This window comes from Hyperolius riggenbachi, chromosome 2, assembly GCF_040937935.1.
Source record: "Hyperolius riggenbachi isolate aHypRig1 chromosome 2, aHypRig1.pri, whole genome shotgun sequence".
Classification (NCBI taxonomy): domain Eukaryota; kingdom Metazoa; phylum Chordata; class Amphibia; order Anura; family Hyperoliidae; genus Hyperolius; species Hyperolius riggenbachi.
In genome coordinates, this window is record NC_090647.1 from 252,468,755 (window position 1) to 252,490,219 (window position 21,465).

General features: G+C 45.2%; 1 protein-coding gene across 2 annotated transcripts in view; it reads left to right on the forward strand.

Annotated features, from left to right (window-relative positions):
- The first annotated feature begins 11,503 nt into the window (after positions 1-11,503).
- P2RX1 (purinergic receptor P2X 1) overlaps positions 11,504-21,465 on the forward strand; it is a 95,177-nt gene continuing 85,215 nt past the window's right edge. For both annotated transcript variants that reach the window (XM_068268508.1, XM_068268510.1), the window contains exon 1: positions 11,504-11,853. In XM_068268508.1, the coding sequence (XP_068124609.1) occupies positions 11,717-11,853 (137 nt within the window). In that variant the 5' untranslated portion in view covers positions 11,504-11,716. The remainder of the gene's footprint in view (positions 11,854-21,465) is intronic.

Genomic DNA, 21,465 nt, shown 5'->3' on the forward strand with positions numbered 1-21,465 from the left:
AGTCTTTATTTTGTTATTTAATATATTCATAACTCTTCATGTAGAGCTGTTTACTCTAATTTATATCCTTTATGACATATGTGTGCTGCCATTATTCTTTAAATAGCTTGTCTAACAAGTGGGAGGGGTTTCACCACTATATCAGCCACACAGACCCCTCTGATCTATTCGAGAAAAGGTAAAGATTTCTTGTGGGAAAGGGATATCAGCTACTGATTGGGATGATGGGTTAAAGTTCATCTTTAGACATGCCAGCTGTATGTTGTTATACAATGATTTTGACGGTATGAGTACAGAGCATCAATGCTGCAGCAAACAAAATTATTTTCTATATAACCCTTGTCCATCATTTAAAGCCCACTAATAGGCCCAGTGCACACCAAAAACCTCTAGCAGATCCGCAAAACGTTAGAGGTTTTTGGAGCAGATTTCAGAGCGATTCTAAACTATACCATTCAAGAAGTACCCTCTATAGAAATGAGCCTAATAATATATTCAAAATAAATGATCCAAATGCATATATCAAAGAATTAAAATATTTTTATTAAACTACAAGATCACATACAATAAAACCTGAAAAAGTGCTCGATTGAAGCGGACAGGAGTCTGCGAGCGCGTAAGGCAGCACCCCCCATGCCAGGTTCTTCAATTTGTCATGTAAGCACTTTTTCAGGTTTTATAAGCACTATATGTATTTTATTTCTTTTTGCAGTAATATTGCATGGTGGAGTGAGTCTTGCAAATAGGTCTCTATGCACTTTATATATGATCACTGTGAATTATGACATTGTAGGTGGATTGTGGACTGCGGCACATATCCCGGTTTTTCTGGGTGTGGACTGCAGCCCACGATTCCAGTAGGGTGGTTTTGTATTGTATTTTTGAGCTTTATGGAATTTTTGCATTGTTGCGGATACACAGGAGGGTGTTTTATGTACTGTATTTTTTGTTTATGGGTTCTTTGCCTGTATTTATTGTAAACAGTATGTGATGGCGAATTTGTTTATAATTGGACACTGAACACTCTTATTGGCAATTAGTTGCCTACACATTATTTTCAGCACTTGGTGTTCATTGCCTGATTAGGAGCTAAAATATTCATGTAATTTTGCTTCATTTATACCCTAATATAAGACTGGTGATTTAACATATTGTGTGATGTATGTTTTTTTTTTTATTGATTTTAATTGTATGTGATCTTGTAGTTTAATAAAGATATATTAATTCTTTGATGATATATGCATTTGGATCATTTGTTTTAAATATATTATTAGGCTCATTTCTATAGAGGGTACTTTTTTTCTTGAATGGTATAGTTTTCTATATGAACCCTGCAGATTTGGAGCTGTGATCACTATTATTGTTGTGCTCGCTTCTATGTGTAAAGTTCAGAGCGATTCTAGGCATGTTTAGAGACGTTTTATAAACATGCCTAGCGTTTTTTGGAGCGTTTTTGTGTAGCAGATTACAGGTTACAGTAAAGCTGTTACTGAACAGCTACTGTAACAAAAAACGCCTGGAAAACCGTTCTGATGTAGCGTTTTTCAGAGCAGTTTTTCACTTTCCAATACTTTAACATTGAGGCAGAAACGCCTCAGAAATCTAAAAAAATGCTGCAGCCCCCGAGTATGCATTTGTGGAAAAAATGAGCCGCTCTGGTGTGCACCATTCCATTCACTTTCATTAGCCAAGCGGTTTTCCCCCTGCAAGCGTTTTAAAAAATGCTTCAGAACCGCTCCGCTGTGCACCAGCCCATAGATAGCTGGGCACCCACCCTGCATAAATCAGGTGGCTTCAGTCATAAGCTGCTGACGACTTGGGCTCCCAGTGTGTAGTGTTAGCACTTAGCAGATGATTTTACCCACTTTACTCCACAGGCTATTTCACCCTTACCACCAAGAGCCATTTTCACCTTTCAGCACTCCTCACATTCATTTGGCCATAACTTTATCACTGCCTATCGTGCCTAAATGATCTATATCTTGTTTTTTTGCCACAAATTAGTCTTTGTGTGGGTAATACTTGTTTTCTGTTTTCTGTTTTATTGTACTCTATTAATCATTACAAGCCCTTATTTGCTAAAATAACAGTAATAGACTCTCATACAGTATAATACATAGTAGAAAAAAAGCTGAGTCCCACTCCCTACAGAAAGCATTTACATTTATTTTTAAGGATTTTAAATGTTGGCACAATATGGCACTATACACTTTTCATTAGTGTGTTTAGTGATAATTTTTTTTAACACTATTTTTTTTGCTTTTATTTTTATGAATAAACATGACTCTGGATTGGAGTCATGTCCATTAATTTCAAGGCACTTTGACTCAGGAAACACATGTTCCCCTTCACCAGCCCCAGACATATAAGCAGGGGCGTAGCTAGAAATGACTGGGCCCCATAGCAAAAAAAAATCATGCCCCTCCTCCCCCCGACCTTCCAACCCCACGGACCTCGGACCTCCCACCCAAACATTTTGCGGGGAAATCTGATTCCCCCACAAAATGCAACCAGATTGTCGGCAGATTTCCCCACAAAATGCAACCAGATTGTCGGCAGATTTCCACACAATATGCAACCAGATTGTCGGCAGATTTCCCCACAAAATGCAACCAGATTGTTGGCAGATTTCCCCACAAATTGCAACCAGATTGTTGGCAGATTTCCCCACAAATTGCAACCAGATTGTGGGCAGATTTCCCAACAAAATGCAACCAGATTGGTGGCAGATTTCCCCACAAATTGCAACCAGATTGGCGGCAGATTTCCCCCCCAAAAATGCAACCAAATTGGCAGCAGATTTCCCAAAATAATGCAACCAGATTGTCGGCAGATTTTCCCACAAATTGCAACCAGATTGTCGGCAGATTTCCCCACAAATTGCACCAGATTCGCGGCAGATTTCCTCAAAAAAAATGCAACTAGATTGGCAGCAGATTTCCCAAAAAAATGCAACCAGATTGGTGGCAGATATACCCCACAAATTGCAACCAGATTGTCAGCAGATTTCCCCATAAAATGCAATCAGATTATCGCCAGATTCCCCGACAAAATGCAATTAGATTGTCGCCAAATTTACCCAACAAAATGCAATTAGATTGTCGCCAGATTTCCCCACAAAATGCAGTATATGTAGCCAGGTCTATAGTGGGCTAACATTAATTACCAGGAGGGAGGGTATTTGGGCAGGCTGGCACGCCATTTGCGGTGCAGGGACTGCACTGGGTAGGCAGTTAGGTAGCTGAGTGGGAGGGTAGGCAGTTAGGTAGCTGGGTAGGCAGATAGGTAGACGGGTAGGCAGATAGGTAGACGGGTAGGCAGATAGGTAGATGGGTAGGCAGATAGGTAGCTGGGTGGCAGGGTAGGCAGTTAGGTAGCTGTGTGGCAGGGTAGTCAGATAGCTAGCTGTGTGGCAGGGTAGGCAGTTAGGTAGCTGGGTGGCAGGGTAGGCAGATAGGTAGCTGGGTGGCAGGGTAGGCAGATAGGTAGCTGGGTGGGCAGTTAGGTAGCTGGGTGGGAGGGTGGGCAGTTAGGTAGCTGGCTGGGAGGGTGGGCGGTTAGGTAGCTGGGTGGGCGGTTAGGCAGCCGGGTGGGTGGGCAGTTAGGCGGGTGGGTGGGTGTCTGGGTGGGCGGTTAGGCAGCTGAGTGGGTGGTTAGGCAGCTGGATGGGTGGGTGGTTGGTTGGTTGGGCAGCTGGATGGATGGATGGATGGATGGATGGGTGGTTGGTTGGTTAGGTAGCTGGATGGATGGATGGGTGGGTGCGTGGCAGCTGGGTGGGTGGGTGATTAGGCAGCTGGGTGGGTGGCTGGGTGATTAGGCAGCTGGGTGGGTGGGTGATTAGGCAGCTGGGTGGGTGATTAGGCAGCTGGGTGGCAGGGTGATTAGGCGGCTGGATGGGTGGCTGGGTGATTAGGCAGCTGGGTGGGTGGGTGATTAGGCGGGTGGGTGATTAGGCGGGCGATTAGGCAGGCGGGTGGGTGATTAGGCGGGTGGGGGATTGGGCGGGTGGGTGATTAGGTAGGTGGGTGGGTGGATGATTAGGTGGGTGAATGGGTGGGTGGGTGATTAGGCAGCTGGGTGGGTAGCTGGGTGGGCGGGTAGCTGGGTAGGTAGCTGGGTGGGTGGGTAGGTAGCAGGGTAGGTAGCTGGGTGGGTGGGTAGGTAGGTGGGTGGGTGGGTAGGTAGCTGGGTGGGTAGGTGGGTGGGTGGTTTTCGGCGGGTGGGTAGGTAGCTGGGTGGGTGGGTAGGTAGCCTTTGGGTAGGTGGGTGGCTGGGTGGGCGGGTAACTTTAGCTGGGTTGGCGGGTGGGCGGGCAGCTGGGTGGGTGGGTACCTGGGTGGGTGAGCGGCTAGCTGGGCGGCTAGCTGGGTGGCTGGGCGGGTGGTTTAGTGGAGTAGGGGCCCGACTCCTATCCCCCCTGCCTCACCTGGGGTCCGGGTCCCCCCTCCTTTTACGAGCGGCGGGAGGTGCGGCATATTCAGCAGGCTCCGGCGGGGTAATCAGAAGCTAGAGGTTCAGCTGCCCCGGGTTATGGTGTCTCCTCTGTATACCGCGCGCAATAAACCAGGAAGTAGTGCGTGCGGCATACAGAGGAGACACCGTAGGCTGGGGGCAGCTGAACCTCTAGCTTCTGATTACCCTGCCGGAGCCTGCTGAATATGCCGCACCTCCCGCCGCTCGTAAAAGGAGGGGGGCCCGCCGAAGTGAGGGGGCGGGGGGGCCCGGGCCGGCGCCGGCAATATAATAATAATAATAATAAAAAAAAATAGCTGCCGCGGGGCCCCATAGCAACGCTATGGCTGCTACAGTGGAGAAAATAATTATTTGACCCCTCACTGATTTTGTAAGTTTGTCCAATGACAAAGAAATGAAAAGTCTCAGAACAGTATCATTTCAATGGTAGGTTTATTTTAACAGTGGCAGATAGCACATCAAAAGGAAAATCGAAAAAATAACCTTAAATAAAAGATAGCAACTGATTTCCATTTCATTGAGTGAAATAAGTTTTTGAACCCTCTAACAATAAAAGACTTAATACTTAGTGGAAAAACCCTTGTTTGCAAGCACAGAGGTCAAACGTTTCTTGTAATTGATGACCAAGTTTGCACACATTTTAGGAGGAATGTTGGTCCACTCCTCTTTGCAGATCATCTCTAAATCCCTAATGTTTCGAGGCTGTCTCTGTGCAACTCTGAGCTTGAGCTCCCTCCATAGGTTTTCTATTGGATTACGGTCCGGAGACTGACTAGGCCACTCCATGACCTTAATGTGCTTCTTCTTGAGTCACTCCTTTGTTGCCTTTGCTGTATGTTTTGGGTCATTGTCGTGCTGGAACACCCATCCACGACCCATTTTCAGTTTCCTGGCAGAGGGAAGGAGGTTGTCGTTCAGGATTTCACGATACATGGCTCCGTCCATTTTCCCGTTAATGCGATTAAGTTGTCCTGTGCCCTTAGCAGAAAAACACCCCCAAAGCAAAATGTTTCCACTCCCATGCTTGACGGTGGGGACGGTGTTTTGGGGGTCATAGGCAGCATTTTTCTTCCTCCAAACACAGCGAGTTGAGTTAATGCCAAAGAGCTCTATTTTGGTCTCATCAGACCACAGCACCTTCTCCCAGTCACTCACAGAATCATTCAGGTGTTCTTTGGCAAACTTCAGACGGGCCTGCACATGTGCCTTCTTGAGCAGGGGGACCTTGCGAGCCCTGCAGGATTTTAATCCATTGCGGTGTAATGTGTTTCCAATGGTTTTCTTGGTGACTGTGGTCCCTGCTAATTTGAGGTCATTCACTAACTCTTCCCGTGTAGTTCTAGGATGCTTTTTCACCTTTCTCAGAACCATTGACACCCCACGACGTGAGATCTTGCGTGGAGCCCCAGAGCGAGGTCGATTGATGGTCATTTTGTGCTCCTTCCATTTTCGAACAATCGCACCAACAGTTGTCACCTTCTCTCCCAGCTTCTTGCTAATGGTTTTGTAGCCCATTCCAGCCTTGTGCAGGTCTACAATTTTGTCTGACATCCTTGGACAGCTCTTTGGTCTTTCCCATGTTGGAAAGTTTGGAGTCTGCTTGATTGATTGATTCTGTGGACAGGTGTCTTTTATACAGGTGACTAGTTAAAGGACAACTGTAGTGAGAGGTATATGGAGGCTGCCATATTTCTTTCCTTATAAGCAATACCAGTTCCCCGGCAGCCCTGCTGGTCTATTTGGCTGAAGAAGTGTCTGAATCACACCAGAAACAAGCATGCAGCTAATCTTGTCATATCTGTCAAAAATGTCAGACACACCTGATCTGCTGCATGCTGGTTCAGGGGCTATGGCTGAAAGTATTAGAGGCAGAGGATCAGCAGGATAGCCAGGCAACTGGTATTGCTTAAATGGAAACAAATATGGCAGCCTCCATATACCTCTCACTACAGTTCTCCTTTAAGACAGGTGTCCTTAATGAGGGTGACTAATTGAGTAGAAGTGTCTAACCACTCTGTGGGAGCCAGAACTCTTAATGGTTGGTAGGGGTTCAAAAACTTATTTCACTCAATGAAATGCAAATCAGTTGCTATCTTTTATTTAAGGTTATTTTTTCGATTTTCCTTTTGATGTGCTATCTGCCACTGTTAAAATAAACCTACCATTGAAATGATACTGTTCTTAGACTTCATTTCTTTGTCATTGGACAAACTTACAAAATCAGTGAGGGGTCAAATAATTATTTCCTCCACTGTATCCCCATTGCTACGCCTCTGTTTTCAAGCGTTTTGTGCATTTTAATGCATTTGCGGTTCACATATACAAAACGCATATGCGTTTTGTATGCGTTTTACAAATGTGTTTTATGCAAATAACTAGGAAGATAACGGGAAGCTTAAATACATCACAAAACTTATTTTTTAAAAAAAAATGCATATAAAAGTGCATGGAAAACACATGAAGAATGCATACCTTTACGTTTCCATTGACTTTCATTATGTGTGTTTTTGATGCGTTTTTGCAAAATTATGCAGAAAAAACAGCGTTTTTGAAAACGCATATGTGTTTTTTCCTGTGGCCAATAGACTTCCATTAGCGGCAAAAATTGCAGCGTTTTCCGCAAAGCTATCGTTTCTGCAGTCATGTTGTGAATGAGCGGCGAATGTGCGCATGCACATTGACAGGAAGTATTGGTATGTCCTGTCCTGAAGAAATGCAGCATGCAGGACCTTTTGTGATCATGCAAAACCGGATTTCAATGGTATAAAACAGCTCCTGCGATTACCTTTCTTCTGCAGATGTCCTAGCTTTTTGCAATTTGCATACGATCGAAAAAGGTTTGCAAAATGCAGCAAATTGCTTCTAGTATATAACAGCCCTTAGGGCTCATTTCCACTAGGCACTAGGAGGGATTTCCCTCACAGGAATTTGGATAGAGAATCGCAGCCTACTGAAATCAATAGGCTGCTTCCAAATTTACGTGCGGGGGGAAAATAAATTGAACATTTTTTGCATCATGCATGTCAACCCCCAGAGTGTGTATAACAGGATAGAGGGGTTTGGATGAATACTTGCATCAAGACCAGTGCCAGCATGCGGCTTGGAGACGCCCGGGGCATAGAAGTTTCTCAGCAGACAATTCTCGATTTTCTGTCAACCTGCTCTCAGCTAGAGTTGGGCGAACTGTTAGCGCAACTGCAGCCGAACAGTTCGGCTGCAGTTGCGCTAACAGTTCGCCCAACTCTACTCTCAGCTGGTACATACTGTAGATTGTGGCCCAAAAAGCTGGTAAATCTATATGTGCAGGGTGGGAGGTGTGACAGGAAACTTGGGGGTGTTTATGACAAAACTTTTTACCCTGTAACACATCGAAAACCGCAACTGTGTAGATCTGAGACAAGATTCTGCATTATGGGTCCTATGGGAAAAAAGCATTTTACAATTGTTATCTACAGTATCCGTTTCGACATCACCATTTGCATCATATCTGCTGTGTCCATTGCGGAAGCAGAACGCAAAGTCCTGTCTTGCACTTATTTTTCAGACACTGTATATGCTATGTATGCCAATGGACATAATGAAAGTCAATAAAAAAACGGACTACATCTGTACTAGTGCTTTCAGCCTAATTGTACTTCACAGATTTCTTTTCTGCAACCTCTTGACGACCAGCTAACGCCGATTGGCGTAAACTGGTCGTCTGCAAGTCTCCATGGAAACGGCCGCTCTTCCGAGCGGCCTTTCCATGTCCGTTCACGGAGGCTGTCTCCGTGAACAGCCGGAGAGCCACCGATCGCGGCTCACCGGCAAAATGTAAACAAGCGGGGAGAAAATCCCCGCTGTTTACATCATACGGCGCTGCTGCGCAGCAGCGCCGTAAGGCAGATCGGCGATCCCCGGCCTCTGATTGGCCGGGGATCGCCATCATTTGATAGGCTGAAGCCTATCTTACAATGCGCAAGACGGATATCCGTCCTGCGCAGCTCAGAGGGGAAGGGAGAGGGAGGGAGAGGGACGGAGCGCTGAAAACGCTGCGGAGGGGGGCTGTGAAGAGCCCCCCCCGCAAAGCGCAGAGAGCCGGCGGCGATCAGACCCCCCCCAGCAGGACATCCCCCTAGTGGGGAAAAAAGGGGGTAAGTCTGATCGCCCTGGCTAAAACCTGATCTGTGTTGCGGGCTGGAGAGCCTACGCAGCACAGATCATTCAGAAAAGCCCTGGTCGGCATTGAAATTAGCAGAAACATCAACCCTAGCCAGTAATTACGTAGGACTAATGTTGATGGTAAAATAAAATAATAAAGATATTAAATACACAAACCTCAAACCTTTTCCTAAATCAGGTCTGCCTTGCTGTTAATTGTCAAAAACACAAAATGCATGCTACAACAAATACCACAGGATACATAGTACGTATATTGACAGACACAATTAATATACTAAAAACCTTAATTGGATCTGCTGTGAACATAAATGCTGCCAATTTAGCTTAGTGTGGACCTAGCCATACGCATATGTACATAATGCACTGTATACCACTACAAGAAAAGGTGTGTTTTTGCAGTTGACAAGAATGAAGGTATCTTAAAGCTAATGAAAAGCGCAAAAATAAACAAATAAAAATCAAACATACTAAAGGAGAGGGAAGGCTCTGTGTCCTATAGAGCCTTCCTGCTCCTCTCACAGTCCTCGCTTTCCAGTGCTGACCCCCTGGTAGAAGTATTCGACCAATCGAATCCTGCACCCTGCCACCACAGGCTTTGGAAGACTGATAGGCAGTTCCATACTGCACCTGCGCTAGCACCCTCTCTCTCATGCACACGCATGCGCAATACAGAGCCATCAGGGCCGGTTCTCTCATAAAGCAAGGTGAAACATTAGCATCAGGCACAGAGATTTCAGGGGCAGCATTTTTGTACTGTGTACCTTCCTGAGGAGGAATGGAATGGCTGAGGGTGAGCAGTTTGTTTGTCGCAGACTCACAGCCAGTCAGTGTGCTATTGTGTTGAGCTGCAGCATGTCATGTGAGAACCGTAAATGAAGCAGAGTAAATTGTTGGGTGCTGTGTGATCATTCCAAATCGGGGGGTGAGGGCGCATCCTCACAAGTTTGCCTCAGGCAGCAGACTAGAACCGGCACTGAGAGCCAATTGTCTTTGGGAGCACTCGGGCTTCCGAAGCCTCCCGCAGTGGGGGATTCAAACGGGGGTGACATCACTGGAGCAAGGGGACCGCAAGAGTAACAGGAAAGCTCTAGTCTATAGGACCCAGAACATGCCCTCTCCTTAGGTAAGTATTTTTTTTATTTTGCACTTCCCATTAGCTTTAAGTTGACCTGAACTCTTGCACAGGGCAGAAGGAAAACCTAGAGAAATGTATGGATTTAGAGAGTTTAGCCTGTCTAATTACCCCTTATCTGTGACTAATTACCACTGTAATTTAATCTGATCAACTGTGTCAGCTCAGGGATCTCCTCTGTAATGGCAGAGCTGCCAATTTACAAACAAAGATCTATTTATCGGAGACTTCCTCCAGCCCCTGGCAGCCGTCCTGAGCCCTCGCCACAACCTGGGCCACCGGCTGGGAGCGGAGCTGAGGCAAGGGCACAGGGAGGCTACGAGGGGCTGGAAGTAACACTTGATAAAGGCCGCTGGCCGAAACGTGTGTTTTTTCTATTTCTAAGGTACAATAAACCAGCATTTTTGCACAAATCCAGGTGGAGACCCAGTCATTTTGTCTTTGCTGTTAGGGGCTGGAAGAAGCCCAGGTAAGTAAATCTTTTTTTTTTTATTTACTCAGACCTTCCCTTTAATTATTAGGCAGTTGCGTATCTTTTAGAGCTGAGGGGAAGTTCTGAGTTCAGGCCCGCTTTAAGGTTTTGGCTGGTGCTCAATTTTTCAAAACCACATGGGGTGTATAGGCTAAACTAAAGCCTTTACGCACACACACAGGCATGCCGCCTGGCAGGGGTCGGGACTCAATACCTGGGGAGACATTGCACGGCCAACACTGTACAGATGGAGTTGCTCACAAGTTGTGCCACGCAGTGGGCAGTGTGATTACTGAGAACAATGCTCTCGGCCAGCGCTCAACCTTGTTGTTCTGCTGAGTTGATTACCAGCAGCGATGCCAGGGAACTTTCAGGCTGCTGTACACACACTAGATTCTCAGCAGAGGCAGTACTTCATACCTCCTAACTTTTTGAGATGAGAAATTTGGACACTTAAGCCACTCACCTTCCACACCCCCGATCACATCCCCATCACACCGCTAGTCACAAATACCATATAGATTTCATAAGACAAATATTTTTTATAATTCAAACTACACTGGTCCTTTATATCCTGGTTCATTTTCTTTCATATTAACTTTTTAAAATTGGTAATATATAAATTTAAAGGTTGGGAATAAAGTTTATAGTCAATAAAACACATTTTTAGTAGAGAAATATATATATTTACATAGAAAAAGGACAAAGTCCTGAAAGAGGGACAAATGAGGAGGAAAGAGGGACAGGGCTCCTAAAGAGGCACTGTCCCTCCAAAAGAGCGACAGTTGGGAGCTATGGTACTTACTGGCAGCTCAGCAGAGTTTCATCCAGACATATTCTAGGGAACTGATGACAGGAAACAGTATTCTGCAAGTCACTACCGGCTACCTTAGCTACTGTCATTTTTTAGCTATCTTATATTATGCAGTGCAAATAATTGCGTGACATTAACGGAAAAAAAATGATTCATAAATTGTGTAAGCGGCAGAATAGCAGATAATTCTCTGCTTTCCATCACAGATCACAGTAGCTGCCATCCATCCCAGCCAGCAGCATGTGTTCTGGTGGGGGTATGGTACACTGATGACTGTGTGCCTGGGGTCTCTGACAAGGCTTGACTTGAGGATAAAACCAGTTCTAAATTCCAGCACTGCTTTTTGTAATGCCACAGATGTTCGCATGTCTCCTGTATGCAGGAAGCCGACTACACGCCCCTCTATGAACCTCCCCCATCTATCAGAAGTGGCATGGGGCAGCGTACACTCTCCAGGGCACTGTCACCTCTGCCAGCATCTTCCACTCATACTGCCACTGTACAGCAGGAGCTGCTCATCACCTCAGCGGTGCACCCTCCCGTACAGATACACTCTGTTTATCCAGCTCAAACTAGGATTTAAACGCCATACTGGATTAGGAACTCCACCCTGCACTAACTTCTGCTGCTTACAGGGAACTTTTCCCAGAAGAAATACACAATGGGGCACAAGTTCAAGAAAGAGATCTCTGACTTCTTCTTCGAGTATGACACCCCCAGGATGGTCCTGGTCCGGGACAAGAAGGTCGGGCTGACGTTCAGACTCATCCAGTTTGGAGTGTTGTGCTACATCGTGGGGTAAGAAGTAGAGGGCAGATGACATTACAGCACGTATGTAGATGACAGAGCAGTAGCCAGAGCGCTTATGAACTCCAAGTTTTACTACCCCTTGTAATGATCTCACACCAATAGCTGTGTCTTTAATCTATTAATTAATCGCAATAAAATCTATGATAGTGATTGTTTGAATGTGTTAAAACGAAGCTGCCCATAAATGGTACATCTTGGTTGTAAAGTCTCACCCAATATATGCAGTGTAATACAGTAAAAGGATAAAATAGTGAATTTACTTTGATAGGATACTTAATACTTCTCTCACCTTAAAGATGGCAACAGATGGTCCAATTTTAGTGAAGAATCATTTGAACGATCCCAAAAGATGTTTAACATTCAGTGGCAAATTTGCTGATTGGAAAAAACGTGTTTTTTTTTATAGTTGTAGTGATGGTTAGGTAGTACAGATCAGTTAGTTGGTGAAATAATCGATGTATTGTGACGTTATTTCTGATCGCATTGATCCGCTTGATCGATCAATTCTTTGCTAAAAATTGGTCCATTAATGGCTATATTAAGGTGACATGATATGATTCTTCAGATGATCGATTCTGTAATTCAATCGTAATATCCATTGGATCGATCCCTTTTTGAAACTATTCCATTAATCTGAACTACTTGGTTGGCATCTTTACTTCTGTTAGTGGGCTTGAATGATCGATATTACACTCGAATTGTAGAGTCGATCGTACAAAGAATGGGATCATTAATAAATACCTTTAATACCTTTACATAGTTGTGCTGAGATTGTACATTCAAGACTGTATCATCTGGGCACCGTCAATTTATCAGGTGCTCTATCATTTCCTGCTACCTTTGGAAACCTGCCAGCTGGTTTAAAAAATACTTAAAAAGAATCGGAGGAGTCAAACATATAAAAAAGTAAATACTTACCTAAGGAGGTAATACTTACCTAAGGTTGTCTCCTGGTCCTCTGCCCGGGACGCTCCTTAACATTGGGGCTGCACTTTTCTTCTGGCACAAGCACAGCCGTTTTGCATCTGCCTAAGCACGGCCTCACATGCACAGTAGCACAGAGCCACTCATGCAGGAGCGCTCTGGCTTGCTGCACCGGTGTGGCTGTAGTCATGCAGGCACAGTACAGCTGTCCTCGTGTCTGAAGAGGAGCGCAGCCCAGAGGTTCCTCTCTATAAACCCTTGTTGGTAAACTTCAGGAGTGGGAGCCGCACTCAGCGACAGGGGACCAGAGCATGGTGTGAGAAGCCCCTATAGGATTCCTTCTTCTTAGGTAAGTATTTATTTTTGTACCTGAGCAGTGGTATAGTAATAGGGGATGCAGAGGTTGCGACCGCACCGGGGCCCCTGGACCAGAGGGGTCCACTAGAGGCTCTCCTTCATCCATCTTATTAGCTTTTCATTGGTGGTATGCTGCTAATGAACACCTCTACATGTGCACTGCATAGTGGTTATTATTAACAAACTATTTCCTTACTCTAAATGCACGCATGCGTTCGCACTCCCGTGGCAACTCAAATTCTGCACAGTACTTCTGCGTCTGTGCAGAACGCTCCCAGCCACGGAAGCACAAATGTGAGCAGCGCAGCCCTGTGCTCACGCATGTGAATTGGCCACCGACTTGGCGGCTGCTACGGAGGGAACCCCGGGAGACCGGCTTGGAACGGAGCTGCGGTGAGGGACACATAGGCTTCCAGGGACTGGAGGAAGCCCCAGGTATGTAGATCTGATTTTTATTACTATCCCAGATATACCCTTTAACCAATACCAGTTGCTTGGCAGTTCTGCTGATCTGTCTCGTCAGTAGTGTCTGAATCAAACCAGAAACAAGCATGCAGCTAATCCAGCCAGACTTAAATCATAAACCTCTGATCTGCATGCTTGTACAGGGTTTATGACTAAAAGTTTTAGTGGGATAGGATCAGCAGCAGGGGCGTATCTGGGTAATATAGAGCCTATGGCAAACGCTGAAATTGCGCCCCCTCCCCTGGTTGGAGCCTCTTTTCCCTCTAAAAACTGCATCCTCTCTCGTGTCCATGTGTTATGGTTGCCTGTGTTTTTTGGCTGGAGATATTGCTGAAGTTACTTTTTAAAAAATCTCATATTTCCTCTGTCCTTTTTTGTAACACTAAGCCAAGTGAGCCCTACATACATAAATGAAGTATCCATGTTTGCTAGATAATAAAATTGATCTGAGTTCTGAGTGACATGGAGGCATGGGGCGTAGCATAGGGGCAGACATGGCGCTGTGGCGCCCATGGCATGAGCCATGCCTGCACCCCTCTAGATACGCCTCTGATCAGCAGGACAGCCAGGCAATATGCATTGTTTAAAGCGGATCCGAGATGAAAAACTAACTATAACAAGTAACTTGTCTATAAATCTTATCTAAAGTTTAGATAGTTTACACAGCAAATTTAGCTGCAAACATCTTGAATAGAATATGATTATTTCTTCCTTTGATACAATGACAGCAGCCATGTTGTTTGTAAACATTACAAACAGGCAAGCTTATCTGTATCTTCTGTGAAAAAAAAACCTAATCCCCCCCCCTCCTCCTCTCTCCTCCCCTCTGCCTCTGAAATCTCTGGCTAGTAATAATAATAATAATCCCCCCTCCTCCTGCCCAGTCTGAGCTCCCATGAGCCCTTGCTACTGCCAAGGCTCTCTGAAAAACTGTGGGCGGGGCTTATTTAGTTTATAGGGAATTAGAGTATTAAAACAAAAACAAAAAAGTATTTGGCTTGAGGAATGCCCTATAAACAATAGGAAAGGAACACAATTGTGCAATGAGTAAAAGTTCATCTTGGTTCCACTTTAACCACTTGAGGACCGCGGTGTTAAACACCCCTAAAGACCAGGCCATTTTTTACTAAAAGGGCCACTGCAGCTTTAAGGTCTAGCTGCACAGCCGCACATGTCAGCACACAAGTGATTTCTCCCCCCCCCCTTTTCTCCCCACCAACAGAGCTCTCTGTTGGTGGGGCTTGATCACTCCCCCAATGTTTATTTTTTTCATTTATTTTTTTTACAAGTATTTATCTTTTTTTATTATTTTATTTTTTTTATAAAAAGTGTATTTTCTAATTATTTTTCCCTCCCCCAGTCAGCCTATCACAGCAATCGGCTGTGATAGGCTTCAACCTTTCCCTTCTGTGTCCCACAGGGGGACAGCCCTGTCACATGGCTGTACCCAGTACAGCGCTGCCTTAGATCACAGCTCTGTACAGTCCTATTAGACGGCGTCTAACAGTCTCCGAGCGGCAATCGCCGCTGGGAAACTGAAGGTGGAGCGGTCCTGTGGCTGCCGCCGCGTTCAAGCCAATTGGCTTGGATTGGTCGGCAAGAAGTTAAAGGAAGTAAATATGGCAGCCTGTAATCCCTCTAATTTAAGGTTTGCTTTAAAGGCTCAGGCACACTATAAGTGCTTTTCTGAGCACTTTTTGGCCTCCAGAGCTTTCTGAGAGCTTTTTAAAAAACGCTCCCATTGACTTACACTAAAATTGCAGTAAAATCGTGATTGCAGTAAAATCGAGCAATTTTAATGTAAGTCAATGAGAGTGTTTTTTAAAAAGCTCTAAGAAAATACTAGTGCCGCCCCCTTGCACACCCTTTGCCACCCCTCATCCTGTGATGTGCTCCCTGCTGGACAGGAAGTACGTCACTGAGATGTCCAGGTTTCCCCATCGTATTCCCATCGTTCCATGCATGCATGCCACACCGCCGCTGCTAGCATATTTAACATTTCTGCATCGTCCACTGACTTTTATTACTTCCGCCACGGCTGCATTGCTGCAGAAGTCCGGCAGTAACGCGATGTTGAGTTTGCGGTGGCTCGGCAGCGGATCAAGCACTTTCAGCGCAACCCATCGCAATGCCTTAAGTGTGCTAGGCCTCATTGCCTTGCATTGTTGCTGCATTACCCTGCGGAAAAACAGGGTAATGCAGCACACACTTGCAAGGCAAGTGTAAAAGGAGCCTAAAGGACACCTGAAACTCGCAAAATGCATGGAAAACACAATTGCAAATGCATACAAAAATGTAGAAACACAATGCAGAATAATCATGGTTTTCTGGACAGCATAGTGTGCTCCCAGCCTCAGGGAAAGAAGTATTTGATCATTACCCTGACGTTGGGGCACTGGGTTTTTGAGGGTTTTTCTGTTATTCTGTCACACAGCCACAATAAACTTACCATTACAATTATAGACGGGTCATTTCTTGGTCAGAGGGCAAATAAGCAAAATTAGCAGGGGGATCAAATACTTTTTTCCCTCACTATACATGTTCATATGATAAAGTACAGCAGAAACAAGAAACACTAGGAGGTGGTCCCTGCCTTTGCGGGATTACAATCTAGAGGATATGCAGGTTACAGCTGTTAGAAGGCAAAAGTGATTTTCATGTTGTTATGTGCCAAGCAAAAGGCTTAGGGCCCATTCACACCAGAAGTGCTTTTCTGATCGTTTTGCGATTGATTAGCGTTTTTTAAAATCAATCCCATTCACTTTCATTAAAATAGTGGTAAAAATTGTGGAAAAATTGCAGCGATTTCGATGACTCAGTCATGAAGAGGTTAATTAAAGCTCATTCTCAGGCAATAGCTAAATGTACTATCAAACAGCTTAGTTGTTACAATGGCCAAGCTTTACATTTTTATTTATTTATCTATTTTTTTTAAATAAGGGTTTTGTAGATAAATCTTGTATTAAGTGTGTGGTCACAGCTTGAAGTTGCACAGCAGAAGGAGCTAACAACAGGCTGTGTGTGCTGGATGCAGCAGCACAACAATGGCAAGAGGGCAAACTGAACAATTTAGACGAGGAACAATAAGATGAAAAACTGTAGCATTTAAAACACACACACACACACACACACACACACACACACACACACACACACACACACAGACACACACACACACAGACACACACACACACACACACACACACAGACACACACACAGACACACACACACACACACACACACACACACACACACACACACACACACACACAGACACACACACACAGATACACACACACACACACACACACACACACACACACACACACACACACACACAGACACACACACACAGACACACACACACACACACACACACACAGACACACACACACACACAGACACACACACACACCACACACACACCACACACACACACACACACACACAGACCTTGTTTCAGAATAAAATGCTTTTAAAGAAAGACACACACACACACACACACACACACAGACACACACACACACACAGACACACACACACACACACACACACACACACACAGACACAGACACACACACACAGACACACACACACACACACACACACACACAGACACACACACACACACACAGACACACACACACACCACACACACACAGACACACACACACACACACACAGACACACACACAGACACACACACACAGACACACACACACACCACACACACACACCACACACACACAGACACAGACACACACACACACCACACACACACACACACACACACACACACACACACACACACACACACACACACACCTTGTTTCAGAATAAAATGCTTTTAAAGAAAGCTTTGAGAAAGCCCATGAGGAGATGGACTAATCAAAAACCTGTAGGAGCTGACAGGTTTTACTGCTTACTGTAAGTGATAGTGACATTGGAAAAGTAATTTATAGTGCATTTTATTCTGGAAACCGTTTGTGTCTGTGAAGTTATCTATAAGCTTTTACCAGAAAATGTTTTGGAATCCTATGCTATCAATAGTCTTATTTCTGGAACATCCAGAACACAACTGATTATTTGAAAACATAGTTTGACATTAGCCACACTGTGTAATTTCTAGCTGTGACATGTGTACAGTACCACAGAGTTACTATTTTGCTACATGAGTTCTCCAGAGAAGCTTTGCCTAGTTTTTTTTTATTGAAGTTCATTCGCTGTGTTGTAAAACTTCTTGTAAAACTTCAGTAGAACAGTGATCAGTGTTACAAAGGTCTAATCAGGAGGGACTTTCTATCTTGCTTAGTACAGCTGATAAAAAATGCTAGTACAGGAAGCTGTCTGCCATCTGCTCATACTGATGGAAAGACACTTCCTTTTAAGAGAATGTATTGCTCAAAGTAAAGTGACACAGCTTCACTAAGAGCTTATTTGGAATATTTTTATAATACAGTATATTTATATAGCGCTGTCATGTTCTGACACATCACAGAGTTTATAGCCATTCCATGAACTGTCCCTCATAAGAGCTCACAATCTAATCCATAATACCATAGCCATAGTCTGCTGTCCCATCATAGTCTAAGGAAAATTATTTTCCATGTTGTAACTGTTTTCATTATGAAGGATAACATTGCTACATTGTTGTATTGGACAAAGATTAGTTTGTCCTGTGCCATATAAATACAAAGTTTTGAACCTTTCAATGTAAAAGGTTTATTGTTACTGCAGAGGAGAGAGAGCATTCAACAGCTCAGCTAATTGCTGTTTACATGAGCATGGCCTGTGGTCTCCTGCTGAATGTAAACAACAATCAGCACAGCAGAGGACTTTCTGACACATACAACATGTTTGTGAGTCTTTCCCTGAAACAAGCAGGAATGATTGCATGGAACATTTAAATATTTGATGTAGACTCTTAAAAGAGAAGGTAACTGCATGAAAAACTTGGCTATAACTGTAAATTTGGTCATCGGACTTAGCCAATAAAATAATGGGTGTTGGAGCCCAGATATGAATGGGGGGCAGAGGGAACTAAAGCGTTAGGCGTGGGAGGGGTTAAGGTTAGGCACCCTCCTAGAGTTAGCCAGGGGGAGGGGTTAGGTTAAGGTTAGTTCCCTTCCAAGGTTTAGGCATGTGGGCGGTACCTATACTGGGGTAACTATATCTAGATACCCTATACCTGTACCTGGCGACCTACATACCTATACACTCTGAACCACCTAAGAAGTTTTAGGCAAACCACCTAGGAAGTTTTCGAGTTAGGAGAGTTAAGCAGTGGCTTTTTTTCCCAGGTTTACGGAATATAGCGTTCAGGAGTACTTTAAGCATAAGTTGCAGGGCGTTAAACATCGTTGTCTTCAATGTACAGCTTGCTTCTACACAGAGTTATTCATTTTTTTGTTTTCACAAAACAATTATTACAATTGAATGTATTCGTGTGGATTAGTAGTTTTTCGCTTTGCAAATAATTTTATTTACAGGAATACTGCACTTTCGTTATAAAATATACATAGCACGTATAATTACTAAATTGCTTTAATGATCTTAAAGTAAAATTAATTTTCAGTCTACAACCGGCTATCATTTTTTAATGTTACTTCCTTGTACACTTGGCAACAGTATTGCTTGCACTTATGACTTCCTAGCACATCCATATCCCTGCCCTTTCAGTCCTTTGGGATTGCTGCATTGATTCATTGTCTCCTTTAAAAACTGGCCCTAAACTATGGTAGATACATTAGAGTGTGAGCTCTGCCGAAAGGACAGTTTGTGGTGTGACATGTTTCTCTGTAATACACTGTAAATAAGTGTTGCCACTATATAAATGTACAGTTTAGACCAGGGGTGTCAAACTCAAATAGACGGAGGGCCGAAATGAAAAACTTAGACCAGGTCGAAGGCCAACAGTAATATTTAACCCCCCCCCCCCCCCGCCCCCTTCCCTTTGGAATGATCACACAGCACCTGACAATTACTACAGCATACTATAGCCACGGTGGGCCAAAAAAAAAAAACACCCTAAGTATAGATAGGTAGGTAGCCAGGTATAGGTGACTCTGTATAGGAAGTCAGGTATAGGTGCCCCCAGTATAGGTAGCCAAGAATAGGTGCCTTCAGTATAGAGAGCCAGGCACAGGTGCCTCCGGTATAAGCTAGCCAGACACAGGTGCCCCCGGTATAGGTTAGCCAGGTATAGGTGGCCCCAGTATAGGTTAGCCAGGTAGGTGCCCCAGTATAGGTTATGCAGGCATAGGTGCACACAGTACAGGTTAGCCAGGTAGGTGCCCCAGTATAGGTGGACAGGCATAGGTGCACACAGTACAGGTTAGCTAGGTAGGTGCCCCCAGTATAGGTAGACAGGCATAAGTGCACCCAGTATAGGTAAGCTAGGTAGGTGCCCTAGTATAGGTAGACAGACATAAGTGCGCCCAGTATAGTTTAGCTGGGTAGGTGCCCCTAGTAGGTAGCCAGCCTGCCTTCCCTCCTTCCCTGGCCTCCACTAGGTAGATGCCCCCAGTAGGTAGCCAGCCTGCCTCCCCTCCTTTCCCGGCCACCACTAGGTAAACGCCCCCAGTAGATAGCAAGCCTGCCTCCACTCCTTCCCCGGCCACCACTAGGTAGATGCCCCCAGTAGATAGCAAGCCGGCCACCACTAGGTAATGCCCCCAGTAGGCAGTCAGCCTGCCTCTCCTCCTGCCCTGACTGCCGCTAGGTAGATGCCCCTAGTAGGTAGCCAGCCTGCCTTCCCTCCTTCCCTGGCCTCCACTAGGTAGATGCCCCCAATAGGTGGCCAGCCTGCCTCCCCTCCTTTCCCGGCCACCACTAGGTAAACGCCCCCAGTAGATAGCAAGCCTGCCTCCACTCCTTCCCCGGCCACCACTAGGTAGATGCCCCCAGTAGATAGCAAGCCGGCCACCACTAGGTAGATGCCCCCAGTAGGCAGTCAGCCTGCCTCCCCTCCTTCCTCGGCCGCCGCTCCTTTACCTCCTGTATTCGGTGGCCCGTCCTGCCCCAAAGTACGATCCCCTGCTCCTCTTTGCTGCATGCATTCACTGAAGACAGCAGAGCGGCTCCCTGGTAAGGTCGCGTATACTGGGAAGTATTTCCTGTACACATGCCTACAAGGTTGGAGCCTCTCTGCTGTCTTCACATCACTGCTGCATCCCGCGGCACATACTTTAGGGCAGGACAGGCCGCTGACTCCAGGAGGTAAAGGAGCGGCGGCTGGAGAGTAAGAGACCCCTCGGTTCTTAGACGTCGAGAGGAGGAAAAAGGGAGTGATAGAGCGTAAGCATGTTCTATCACTTGTACAGGGAAGGAGGGCAGAGGGCAAAGCAAGCCGGCCTCATCAAGGGGCCGGTCACATAACAGTGGGAGGGGGCAGAGCCGGGAGCATGGCCGTGGGCCAAAATCAATGTTAATTGCCAAAGCACTTGCGGGCCAAGTTTTATGGCACTGCAGGCCAAATTTGGCTCGCGGGCCAGAGTTTGACATATATGGTTTAGACAAAGGACAGTGATAATAATAACAAACTAACATTGTTCTGGGTTTTGTCAAATAAGCATATATAGGGTTTGTGTGAGCTGCTCGTAAACTGATAAACATCATTTAGTCCCAACTCAGAGTTACTACTAAGACTCCTCTTTACTGAATGGCATTGGCAGTCGATAAAATTGTGTTGCTGTGGTGTTTGGATGCAGTGGGGAAAGAGAGTACCATGGACTGTGCATGAGATCAATCGGTTCCACATCTGCAACTGTGCATGTCATCTGTGGCTTGAAACGAGGGCCGCAGTGAGTCCTCATTACTACCTCTGATGGTTATACAACTAAGGATGGTGTTGA